At 36.3% G+C, this 13,838-nt stretch overlaps 1 protein-coding gene across 5 annotated transcripts in view; it reads left to right on the plus strand.

Moving 5' to 3' along the window:
• Positions 1-13,838, plus strand: part of ano4 (anoctamin 4) — an 88,755-nt gene that overhangs the window by 45,285 nt on the left and 29,632 nt on the right. For 4 of the 5 annotated variants that reach the window (XM_004912893.4, XM_012959855.3, XM_012959856.3 and 1 more), the window contains 4 exons: positions 8,237-8,401; positions 9,355-9,455; positions 11,130-11,174; positions 12,991-13,122. In XM_004912893.4, coding sequence (XP_004912950.2) covers positions 8,237-8,401; positions 9,355-9,455; positions 11,130-11,174; positions 12,991-13,122 — 443 coding nt within the window. Of the gene's footprint in view, positions 1-8,236; positions 8,402-9,354; positions 9,456-11,067; positions 11,175-12,990; positions 13,123-13,838 lie in introns of those variants that run through there. The other variant, XM_031898856.1, reaches the window with a different exon arrangement.

Raw genomic sequence — 13,838 nt, forward strand, 5'->3', positions numbered from 1 at the left:
AAAAGCCCTAAGACTGTGTCCTCTTTATCAGAATCATTTCACAACCTTATTATTATTATTATTACTACCTGATAATTATCATAGATTTATCTTGCTGTATTTATCTTATTTCACTGACACTCTTGCAATTTACCTTACAAAAACTGTTCTACAAAGAATGATAGTGTTAAATGTAACTTACAAAACAGAGGAAATAGCATAAAGGGCTGTGTATCTACATGGGCAATATAGTAGATATAATTTTAATAGTATTCTTTTGTTATGCTTGTCCACCTTTTCTGTTAACCTCTTTTTAATATGTATTGGTATGGAATAGTAGGCAATAAAATAATGCTAGTGAAATCTGAATATCATAATAATTGACATATAATAATTGTTGACATATGTTTTTGATATTGCTCAATTCAAAGCCAACATATTGAATAAAAACAAGAATGTAGCAGTGTATTATACTCTTTTAAATGTAGAAGGAATGTGCTTAAAAAGATGTGTTTTGGATTGAGTATTTCCCCAAACATCCTAGTAGTCCCGCCTATCTGTTTCACTTCCTGCTTTCCCAGGCTGTGCAGTGGAGCTAGTGGCACTCAGCACTCTGCACTGTAGTACAGGAGCCAATCAGCGCTAGGTGGATCTCATAAGGAACTGCATTCTGTCTTGTGCAATTGCAGGGATGTAATTGGCTATCCCCTCCTATTGTGCTTCTGCCAGGGACTGTTAGAACACACCCACCCCTCATAGGGACCATGGCAGATCGATGGGGAGCTCCAATAAAGGGAACAGTTTTTAAGATAATATTATTTTGTAGTCCAAAGTAAAAACAGCACCATATATTTTTTATTATATTGGAGGGTCTTTTAGTTATACTACACGTCTCCTTTAACATTAACAAATTTTAGCTTCTGGAAAGTAATGGATTTGACCAAGTCTGGAAAGGTGAACATAATCAAGATCAAGCTTGCTGAAACATGTAATTTTTCAGTAGTTAAAACTAGGTTGTAATAGCCAAAACTGAATATGAGAAGAGCAAGATTAAGTTTTAAAGATAGACAAAATGGGTGAAACCAATAATTTACTCCATTATGGTTTCCTTTTTAAAAACAAAAAGCATGACAAAAGCATCAAAAGTACATCTAGAATCTTGTTGAAGAAGTTAAATAGCTCTGAAAAATTCCCAGATTCGATGTTTAGTTGATGTTGATGGAGTATCAGGGGCTGCATTAGAATTTCCCTTTTGTTGGACTGGGGTTAGACTATGCTGGGATGTCACGGCAAATGGCTTACATTCTTTTCTTGCTCATCAAACTACTCAATAACTACCAATAATAAAGAATGGGTCACTGTGATCCTTTATCATTCCGATGCCTTTAGAGAAGTAATGTGTCAGCATTGGATCAAGGTAGTCAATACAGAATGGCTTTCTATTTTACAGCTTCAGCCTAATTACAAATGCAAGATGCATCCTTACTGGTATTATCTGAATTATCATCTCCTAATATAGCAAGATTGCTGTTTCTTCTACAGACTGTATTACACTATAAGCAAACATCAGAAGGTGGAATATAATGCTGTTTCTTCTGTTCCTTGAGTGATAATCACAAAGAACAAAGAGAGTGAATGTACACACGAACAAAGCATTTATTGGCCCACTTTCCCTTGGGAGAACTGTTCCTAGCATGCAATAAATCTTGATAATATGTTGTGGTGCTAGATGCTGTAGTTGGAAAACATTTAGGTATTAATGTTTGTATATTCCAGCTTCAATGTCATTCTTAAACATGTTTTTCTGGACAAGACAGTAACTTGTTGGACTTAATTGCACAGCCCCAATTATGCTGGAATTGTGAGAAATAAAGCTGCATTGTGGGTAAAAAAACATAGAGACATGCTTTGCACACTTCACTTGAGACTAAATCATGTGAAAATTGGGGAAAATTCCAGAAGGAAAGCACTGGTTGTATTTCTTGGTAATACAACCAGCAACCTGCTCCTGATTTTTTAGATGATCTGTTAACCTTATAATACCGAAACACTAAATTCATATTAAGAAAATTTGGCTTTTTACAGTTTATCTTACCCCTAAATGTTATGTTCCGTCTATGTCATTATTTGTATTTTTACAATGCTGTTTTGTTGCTGGGAATTCTGTTATGTTTCCTGCTTTTATATGATCACTGCCATTGCAACTATGCAGAATTTACAAAAAAGGTAAAGCAGGTATCTCACCACAATTTTCTGCTGTCACTAATGGACCTTCTCGGCCACAGAATAAATGTTGAGTGGGTACATACAAGGATATAACAGCCTGTGCAGTGGCTATCAATATACTTGAATGGTGTTGCTAAATCAATTTCTAGTGCATTCATACGTCAAATGTCAAATTGATCTTGATGATGTCTAGTGCATGTTGCCTAAATCTATAGAAAGAAATATTACAGAAAGCTTTCACCCTGACTTAACTAAAGCACCCACAATGAAACAGAGCAAAGTTCTGGAAGATGATGCTGATAGAGTTTCTATAGAGGTCTTATTTCAAAATGGGTCAGATTTTTTATCTCTTATTATCTGAATTGGATTTTAGGTTGAATGATTGTGCGTTACACATATTCGATGTTTAAATATTGGTATTAGAGACTTGGAATTAAAGGCATCGTTAGGTATACATAAATAATTCAAGCATTATTCATGCTGAGACATTTCCAGTCATTGGATAATTAGTCTCTGTAGTCATTTCGCCATCATTTGTAAGCAAGAGCAATATGGAATTTTGAGCTTTCATCAAATTGGCTTTCTTTAAATGGTTTCTTTCTGTGATGACCACTAAGTACAGTCATTTTATAATTTTATGATGGTGCCCTTTTTTTAATGTGCACCATTCCAGCTGTTTAAGTTTTATCACAGTTCTTCCCAGCAGATGCTGTCCCACCATCTTTTAAAAATGCAGTCGTTAACAAGTATAGAGATACAATTCATATAACAGATGTACAGTGGTGTGAAAAACTATTTGCCCCCTTCCTGATTTCTTATTCTTTTGCATGTTTGTCACACAAAATGTTTCTGATCATCAAACACATTTAACTATTAGTCAAAGATAACACAAGTAAACACAAAATGCAGTTTTTATTATTTAGGGAGAAAAAAAATCCAAACCTACATGGCCCTGTGTGAAAAAGTAATTGCCCCCTGAACCTAATAACTGGTTGGGCCACCCTTAGCAGCAATAACTGCAATCAAGCATTTGCGATAACTTGCAACGAGTCTTTTACAGCGCTCTGGAGGAATTTTGGCCCACTCATCTTTGCAGAATTGTTGTAATTCAGCTTTATTTGAGGGTTTTCTAGCATGAACCGCCTTTTTAAGGTCATGCCACAACATCTCAATAGGATTCAGGTCAGGACTTTGACTAGGCCACTCCAAAGTCTTCATTTTGTTTTTCTTCAGCCATTCAGAAGTGGATTTGCTGGTGTGTTTTGGGTAATTGTCCTGCTGCAGCACCCAAGATCGCTTCAGCTTGAGTTGACAAACAGATGGCTGGACATTCTCCTTCAGAATTTTTTGGTAGACAGTAGAATTCATGGTTCCATCTATCACAGCAAGCCTTCCAGGTCCTGAAGCAGCAAAACAACCCCAGACCATCACACTACCACCACCATATTTTACTGTTGGTATGATGTTCTTTTTCTGAAATGCTGTGTTACTTTTACGCCAGATGTAACGGGACACGCACCTTCCAAAAAGTTCAACTTTTGTCTCGTCGGTCCACAAGGTATTTTCCCAAAAGTCTTGGCAATCATTGAGATGTTTTTTAGCAAAATTGAGATGAGCCATAATGTTCTTTTTGCTTAAAAGTGGTTTGCGCCTTGGAAATCTGCCATGCAGGCCGTTTTTGCCCAGTCTCTTTCTTATGGTGGAGTCGTGAACACTGACCTTAATTGAGGCAAGTGAGGCCTGCAGTTCTTTAGATGTTGTCCTGGGGTCTTTTGTGGCCTCTCGGATGAGTTGTCTCTGCGCTCTTGGGGTAATTTTGGTCGGCCGGCCACTCCTGGGAAGGTTCACCACTGTTCCATGTTTTTGCCATTTGTGGATAATGGCTCTCACTGTGGTTCGCCGGAGTCCCAAAGCTTTAGAAATGGCTTTATAACCTTTACCAGACTGATAGATCTCAATTACTTTTGTTCTCATTTGTTCCTGAATTTCTTTGGATCTTGGCATGATGTCTAGCTTTTGAGGTGCTTTTGGTCTACTTCTCTGTGTCAGGTAGCTCCTATTTAAGTGATTTCTTGATTGAAACAGGTGTAGCAGTAATCAGGCCTGGGGGTGACTACAGAAATTGAACATTGAATTGATAAACCACAGTTAAGTTATTTTTTAACAAGGGGGGCAATCACTTTTTCACACAGGGCCATGTAGATTTGGAGTTTTTTTTCTTCCTTAATAACGTAAACCTTCATTTAAAAACTGCATTTTGTGTTCAATTATGTTATCTTTGACTAATAGTTAATGGTTTTTGATGAGCAGAAACATTTAAGTGTGACAAACATGCAAAAGAATAAGAAATCAGGAAGGGGGCAAATAGTTTTTCACACCACTGTATTTTCTGAATCTATGTAATATATGCTACAAAAGAACCCTATTATTAATGTTGCAATGATACAAAGCATAATGTCTTTTTTTAGTCTGAAGATATTTAGATAGATACCCAGCTACAGTATGCCTATATTGTAATACAAAGAAAAGAGACATGGGTAACATAATGAACAAAGCAAAGGTCTACTAAACAGTAGATAGTATTTACTGGTCTGAAAGCAAACAACTCATTGGTTTCTGTGGATTACTAGATTGGTATAAACACTGCGATTTTGTAAACTTACATTTTCTGATTAGGTTCCTCTCACACATCACAGGTTCCCCTTCTGATCAGGCAAAAGATTTTAATATTTATGAGCAGACCACAGGGTGCTTCGGGTGGTAACAATTATACTGAAAGTTATGAATCTTTCCTCACTAAAGAAATCAGGTCATTTGTTCTGTTTTAATTACATTATTAAAATCATAAGATGTCTGGAGATGGCTAAGCTGCCCTTCTGCTCAGAATAGATGCTTGCAAGGTTCTCCGTCTTTAAAGCCATGCTGCGTCACTCAGTTGATTGGAGTTTTTCTATATATAATTAATTAATTTAATTATAGAGTAACAGCTTGAGTTCTACTGTTAATATACTGCTTTAGAACTCCTTACAGCTGGGTGCTCAGGTTGCAGCACATTTGACTACAAGCTATTTATAAAAAATAACATTTGATTTAATGTGTGGATACCTTTGTAAATAAAACATCTGGAAAAGGATTTGAGAATATATGTATGGACTTATATAAAGTATGGACTTTATCAATGTTCCAATTGATTTTTAGGTTTTTGGTAAGTGAAAAAACATGTTTAATTACCCTTGCAATTATCATAGGAACAAATCATAGGAACGTGTGTAAGCAGAGGCAGAATTGTTATTGAGGTATTCTCATACATTCATTTAACTGTTGACCCTCTTGTAAATGACATTTTTTTTTTTACCATTCCTTTTTTCCACACAAGCATTACAGATTGATAGTTTAAACACTTAATATAACATAACATCTACAATCCATTCATGAAAGGTCTTAGTAATGCTGTTTGTACCTGGATAGAAAAGTGGATCATGTACAGATGATGGTAATCACTGATACGCAAGTTGCTTACACCCGTAATCAAACTGTTAAGTAACTCTGTTAAGTAATGATGGAGAAGGACTAGGGACCAGGGGTACTTGTAAATAATAATCTTGCTGTAGTAACCAATGCCAGTCAGTGGCAATAAGGCCCAGCAAAATATTTTTCTGTATTAAAAGGGGGTATAGATTAATGTGAGTAGAAGTTAATTCGCCACCTTCTAGAATATACATTGGCATTTTGATTCTGATCTGATTTTGTGGGTGAGATTTTATCTGATCTTGGCATGCAATGCCAAGTAACAGCACAAAATTTTGTAGAATTCTACACAATGTGATCTCCACAGGCTGTAATGTAAAGTTGGATCAGATAAAGTCTGATGGTGAGTTTTATTCCTGCATCTACATCTGACAGTCAGTGTATTAATGGGAAAAGCATCAGATTTTATCTCATCGAATGAAAACACAGTATGCAGCCTTCCCTTCTGATCAATCCAACACCATCCTACAAAATATCCCGTGTTTTTTCCCTTACATATAAAGAGAAAATCCAGGACACATGAAAGCCTTATCCTTAATTCACATTCTAAGAGATAAAATATTATGGTATCCATGAAAGCAGAAGCATGTGACCTTTTTTATGCATATACTGGATACTTGCCTTGTCATTTCAACTGTAAGATATTTATTGGTTTCATTGCTATATTACAAGCTTTTTTATCTTTACCTTTGATTCCCCAAAATTTGTATTTGGCTCTGGTGGAAGAACCTTGCCAGCCTGCTTGACAGTTCCTATGTTAGCCTGAGGCCAAAACAAATTCATATTGTCAAAAATAAGACATTTAACTAGGAAGCTAAATAGGCTAGCTTATATCTAGGTTCCCTTATTAGATTGTGCTGTAAAGGAAAAGCTGTGTTGGAGTCAGAGATATGTAGCATAAATGCTGGCTTTTAGCCCTCTAATGTAAAGAATATCATGTACAATTTTATTCTTACAACCTGCCTGCACAGACTCTTCTCATTATATTCTAATTACATTCAGGTTCAGCAAATGCTTTTATAAAAGAACCACACAATAATGATTCCAAATCAAACATTTTAGGAACCTTTTTGCTTAATAATTCCATGGGGACGGAATAACAGTTAAACAGGCCTTTTTAAGTTTTTACCTTGCAGCATTTTAATGGTCTCCTACGCAGAGGAGAATGCTTATGATGTAATCATTAATGATGTACAGACATGTTAAATAGTATATTCATAAATAAAATACAGGTATAGGACCCATTATCCAGAATGCTCGGGACCAAGGGTATTCCGGATAAGGGGTCTTTCCGTAATTTGGATCTCAATACCTTAAGTCTACTAAAAAATCAATAAACCATTAATTAAACCCAATAGGATTGTTTTGCATCCAATAAGGATTAATTATATCTTAGTTGGAATCAATTACAAGGTTCTGTTTTATTATTACAGAGAAAAAGGAAATCAGTTTTAAAATTCTGAATTATTTGCTTAAAATGGAGTCTATGGGAGACGGGCATTCCGTAATTCGGAGCTTTCTGGATAATGGGTTTCCGGATAAGGGGTCCGATACCTGTATAACAAAACTGAACTACAAAATTAAAATGAATAATAAAGTTTACAATTAGTCTTATTGGTCTTCTCCTCTATGTCTTAATTTCTTCTGTTATCTTATTGTCTCCGTAAAAATAAATAGATATGTTTGAGTTCCACATTTATTTTAACCTTACGACGCAACTCATTGAATCTATTTTAGCGGAATAACAGTTCCACAGCAAGCCTATTTTTTATGGAGTTTAACATTACCTTCTATCCCTTATCTGATACAGATTATAGAGGTTTTGTTTATTAGTTTGATTAAGGCCTGGTATATGCTGGCAAGGGGCCCAAGTTTTGATTTAAGTGTTATAGGTATCTGTGGTATTACTCAACAAACCGATCCCAGTATTAAACAAATATCAAAGAAAATTGATCCAGTTTATATTTATAGCAGCAAAGAAAACAATAGCTGCTTCATGGACAAAGCTTTCACTCTCTCTTATTACATTCCACCCTAAAATGAATTGGATTATGGCAAATTAAAAATTGTTGTTTGACATTTGTTAATTACATGATTTTTTTGGGAGCCCCCAGTCTTTCTGCCCTGCAGTGAGAGACATTTTTAGTAATAAATGGAGCATTAGTATTGTGGTAACCAGCATGGAGATATTGGAGAGATATTTCCTGTTTGTTGGCTAACTGGACTTGGTTATATTGGTGAGTTTCAATGTTGAAACCACTGTTACATTTGCTAGTTAGTGTACTGCTGTTTTGAAAGTTAAGGCCAGTTTAAAAAAACATTTGAAGAAATGTTATAATCTATTGCAGCTTCAACATGACCTTATCTGAACTTATCCTTATTATAAAGAACATGAGAATATATATCTTTAACTGTATATATATATAGAAAGAGGGAGAGAGAGATATTATTGCCTTTCTACATGTCTCTGCCATAGTCTGATATTTTACCTCTTTTCTTTCAGGTTTTGAGTGCTCCAGAAAAAAATAAAACAAGTGGCCTATTTTTTAATGATGGGAAGCGTCGTATTGACTATATCCTGGTGTACAGAAAAACCAGTCTTCAGTCAGAAAAAAGGGAGATTTTTGAAAGAAATATTCGGGCGGAGGGATTGCATTTAGAGAAGGAGGTACAGTTTCTTGTATATTTCTCTTGCTATAAATTAGCTTGTGGTGTCATTTAGTACAGAATGAAAACATCGAAAGATTAGTGGTTTAATTCTAACAATTATACAATTCAGTATATTTTTGTAAAACAATGATACAGTAGAACACTATATTTTTATATGATTGACTAAATCAGCAGGTACAGTGTTTTTCTGATAATAAATAATTTTAATGTAAGCCAGGATGCCTAAAAAATTATCATAGTGTATTATTATATAAATATAATGCATGTACACCACTATCGGCATTTAACTCTTTAACATATAGTCAGCATAATTGGTATTGCTTTATTATACTCTGAAAATGAAAATCAGGTTTTATTACATAGAACTGCAGGTGAACAGAATGTTGGAAAGGATGATGTGGGCCACTTTGCCAACTAAGGCTTCAGAGCCCAGCTGCACAGGAGCTAAATGGCAAGGAATACATTCTTATAACTATAAAAAAAAACATCTTTGCTGTCCCACAGTAGTAAAAGCTACAAATTTTCATATAAAATATAAGTTTAGGGTTCATTTAAAAACACGATTTCAAAGTATTAGTAGTTTAATATGTCAATGCAAACACATTCACAAAAGGTTCTCATGCCTATACATACTACATGAAATGGGGCTACTTGCTAGAGGTGCCAGTGCTACTGTCCAGCCTGCTCTAATAAATAGCTTGCAAGTAATTCCAGGTTTTCTTTAGCAGGTATCATCAATAGCCACAACTGACAGCTTTTTCACAACACAGGGGGAGGTAACATGCAGTATTACACTGGAATTCTGTTAAAAAAAACTGCATTGTGGGTAAAAAAATAATGGTGATCTGCATCAGTATATTACACTTTGCACATTGTTGCTGCTTGTAAATAAGCCCTTTTTTACTTTTCCTTGTGAACTGTCACAGTTAACCATAACTGATTTTTTTTCAGTCTTCCATTGTGAACAGTGACATAATATTTGTAAAACTTCATGCTCCATGGGAGGTACTAGGAAGATACGCAGAACTAATGAATGTAAGGATGCCTTTCAGGTAGGTACTAATAGTATGTGGTATATGGAAGTACAACAAAGAGCTCTTCTTCTCTTCACAGATGATGTTAAACTGCCACTTGCCAGGACTCTAAAGCAACCGCTAGACTGAAACACAGACTGATTTCTTTATTATCCACCATTAAGCTGGGTTTACAGGGGATAGCTAAGGAAACATGATGCTATTGAAAGTATATTTGTTATCCAAACAAGAACAGGCCCCAGATATGTAACATGAATGTGCTGGGATACCTAAAGTACTGCACATTTTTCTATAGGGTTGACTGACTAATTTTGGCCAAAAATATATATTAGGATGTGTCCTTGTTTAAATTTGTATGGTTACAGTCAGTCAGACTGTGTTTTACTACAGAGACAGTTGTAATTGATGATTATGCAGTGCCTGTTAATGAATGCTTTAGTTTGGGGATACTGCATGCATGTGCTTTCCCTACAACAGTGGTATCTAAAGGTGCCTGCACCATAAGGTAGATATCATGTTAAAATAAGCCACAGAACAAGAGCTAACCACCTGATTTAACACCATTTATTCCCAGAAGTAAGAATGTGTTGGATGCCAATACATTTTGTTGTTCTGGTTGTCATGTTATAGCATCCTAATGAACTGCTTGGTGATCAGCAGGTTGCACTTTTTAGACACACACAAATGATCACGCAAGTAGCAGAATTAATCTTTTAATGGCTCCCTTGAGGTTCAGTCAGGGACAAGAACAAATACATTTTGCCCATGTAATTTATAATTTAAGCTGCATTTCACTGCATTGCTTTTAAATAAGCCAAAATCTAAAAAAAAACCAGCTCATTATCTTCCTTCAAGGTAGCCAAGTTTTCTCTAATAGACGAAAAGGAACTGTATACTGGCCAAATATCCTATAATGCTGCATTGAGTGCAGAATACAAGCCAGGAATTGTTACCAAATTAGATTACATTTAAGTCCTGTAACCTGCAGAGGAAGATTAATATTATTATCCTTTATTTACAACAATTTCTTGTATAATCAATGTGGGAAGATACATGCAAATAAGTGAAACCACTGGAATGCTAACTCACACTGATTTAAAGCATAGCAGAATAAGAATTCTCTATGCTCTGCAATTTCCCAAAGATAGATAGATCAGAGCAGTGTTGACTAGAAGCTGTGATCCAAAGGAGAGGAATGAAGTCCCATTGCACCACACATTTAATATTTTATGGTACTGGGTTGTGAGATAGCTTGTATCATAAGAGGACATGGCATGAGTAAGGCCTTATAGTAGGGTTCTCCATTGTACAGCTGTTCTGCTGTGATTGAACTAAACCTCATAGTATTTATGATGTTGATGCTGGGGGTTACAATTAAATGATAGCTTGGCTTTATCCAATATGGTTGAATAATGACAGCAAATGGCCAATTGGTTGGTATACAATACTGCTCTGGCATCGATATGCATCTTAATAGAGGAGTCAAAATTTTGTTTTTGCGGCCTAGAACATTTTACATTTGGTTGCAAGACAGTCTCCTGTGACTGATGTCTGTGTTAACCTCTCTTTTTAGTCTCGTCCTCCACCTCTTACAGGCTTCTGTCTTCAATCTCCTTTGCTTCCTTGCTAGTTCATACTGTAACTCACGATGGGTTTTCTTCTCGACTGGCTTCATTTTTGCTGTTCTTCCAGGAGAAAAATCTATTACCTGCACCGTCGGTACAAGTTCATGAGTAGGTAAGCAGTTCTGCTATAATTATACTTACATGGATAAATGATGCCCCGTCTATGGATGGCAAATGTATATTGTGTGCATATTTAGGTTAGGGTCCTTAAAAGAACAGTAACACAAAAAATATCAAAGTGGTTTTATAGTAATTAAAATATAATGTACTGTTGCCCTGCACTGGTAAAACTAATGTGTTTGAGAAACACTCCTATAGTTTAGGAAAATGTTTTTAGAATACAGAGGGTTTAGATTCCTATGTAAGAACTAAACTTATTTTATTCTACAGAACTTACCTGTTATCTGCTGTTTTATTGGTGCTATTTATCTCTATGTCAACTTGACTGGCTACCTCGTGGCTACACAGCAGCTTATTTATGCAGACTATAGTACTGTTCAGTGGCTCATTAGCAACATGTTGCTCACCACCCCCTTTGATGTTGCTCTCAGTGGTCTCAAAGTAGGTGCCTCATTTCTGGCTTAGAGGCAAATTTTGGAAGCACAGAGACACAGTTTTACTCCAATCAGAGCCTCCTGCAGGCTAGCAGTCCTCATGGGCTACCAAATAGCCACTTGCAATCCTTATTTTGCACCCCAAAGAACTTTTTTCGTGCTTATGTAGCTCACCAACACTATTTACATCTAAGTGTGGTTCACAAGTAAAAAAGGTTGGGGATCCCTGCTCCACATTATATTAAAAGTTAACTCCAAGGTGAACAACCCCTTTAACACAATCAGATTTTGCCGCTTACATGCATGGAAAGGACATCTCTCTAGTAAAATGAAGCCCGGGTTTCTCAAATTGGGACGTATTAACTACATTGCATAATGCACAACAGAAAATGGAAGCAAACATTTACACTATTTTTCCTACTATCTTGCTTATTTTAAAGTCCAGGAATACTTAAATAATAAAAGGGCTTTTGAAAATATTGTGTTGCCCCAGAAGCTCTAATGCCATTTATAAAGTGATTTGTTCTGAATAAGTGGAGGCAGCTGTTAGATTCTAAACTCGGTCTTATAAAAGAGATCCACAGCAGCTGGTAGTGGAACAAGCTTTACTTAGAACAAAACATGGCTGAACTGCCAACAAGTTGGGAGGAAGGAGAGGATAGACAGACAAATGCTACAGGAAACAATTACCCACAGAACAGGATGACACATATCAGTTTTACATGTAACAGCGCCATCTAGTGATCTTACAGTAACAGTCAATACACAACAGCAGCCGTGCAGAGCAGTGTGGGGCTCGCATTGCAGAGCAGATACCAGATAAACATTTTAGATTTCAGTGATTTTAATCCTTAGCTTCGGATAGAGGTCAGATGTGATTCATTGTGTCTCTGAAGGAGGAATAGCTTCCTTACAAAAGCAAGACTGTTGCTGCGGCCAATACATATTTTATTTGCAGTTCCTGGATGGATAAATAAAAATGCATTTATAGAAAGTATTTTCAGTTTTTGGTGTTTAATGAAGGTAATGATATTTTAATTAAAAAAGCTACGACATTTCTGCTGGCCGGATGTCATGGGAATGGCACTTTTCAAACTCAAACAGTATTTTTAGGGCTATATCTATAGCCCCCAAAATATGTTGATTTGATAGTGTCAATATCCCTTAATATTATACTAAGTATACTTATTAGTATTAACCTTGATGAAATAAAGACACACCTCCATTGAGTTCAGACTTTTATGTCTATATGAAACCTGCCTAACTGTTAGTTGATCCAGAGGAAGACAGTAATAATAATTATTTTGCCAAGGCCTAGTACTAGACATGGTCTTGCCTTGTACTCATTTGCTGTAATTGTGCCTTTCACATAAGGATGGAGAAGCAATTGAGCAGGTTTCGAGGTTTGTTACCTAAAAAGCCCATGAGACTGGACAAAGAGAAAATTCCAGACCTGGAGGAGAATGACTGTTACACTGCGCCATTTAGTCAACAGAGGATTCACCAGTAAGTCAAACTTCATTGATCTGTTTCACTTTTTCAGTGATTGGTCTGTCTCTGCCCATTCTATCCTTTGGCTAGAACCTTATTGGATCTCTACTTAAGCTTGACTTCTTCTGAGACCAGACTCTCGTCTCTACACTCACATCCTTCTCAATGGGATGGGGGGGGGGGGAGTGTTATATGCCTACACTACAAACAACTCTGACTCTTGCATAGGCCCTAGTTTTACATACCCAAGGGAACTATTATAACCACATATTCCTAACCCAGAAACTCACCACATAGCAGAGTCAAACAAAGGGCATTTACTGTCTATGTGCTATAATTATTTTACTGGTAAAAAAGTAGCAATGGTCATATAAGAAGCTGAGCCTGAGGCCACAAAAGGCTGCATGTTTACCCCCATTAAATGAAAAGGAAAGTGCTATTCACTGAGGGGTGCTAATTTGTTAGACCTCCCCACCAGTGTATATCGTTGCTAACTGTAAATCCTATGCCGGTGCTCCTGTTCTCTAAAAACCACACTAGCCTAGGGTACCTTCTATTGTGAGCACTGAAATCATACAGAAGTTTCATGGGCTGTGCATTAAAAGTTACTTTGGTGCATCTGTTTGGGGTTCTGGGACCGGCACATGCACAGTATAGTAAAAGGTTAGCAACTCTATGTAGTGTAGGAGGTGTGAAACAATTTGGCACTGCCAGTCAATAGCACATTCTTT

This window comes from Xenopus tropicalis, chromosome 3 (assembly GCF_000004195.4).
Source record: "Xenopus tropicalis strain Nigerian chromosome 3, UCB_Xtro_10.0, whole genome shotgun sequence".
NCBI lineage: Eukaryota > Metazoa > Chordata > Amphibia > Anura > Pipidae > Xenopus > Xenopus tropicalis.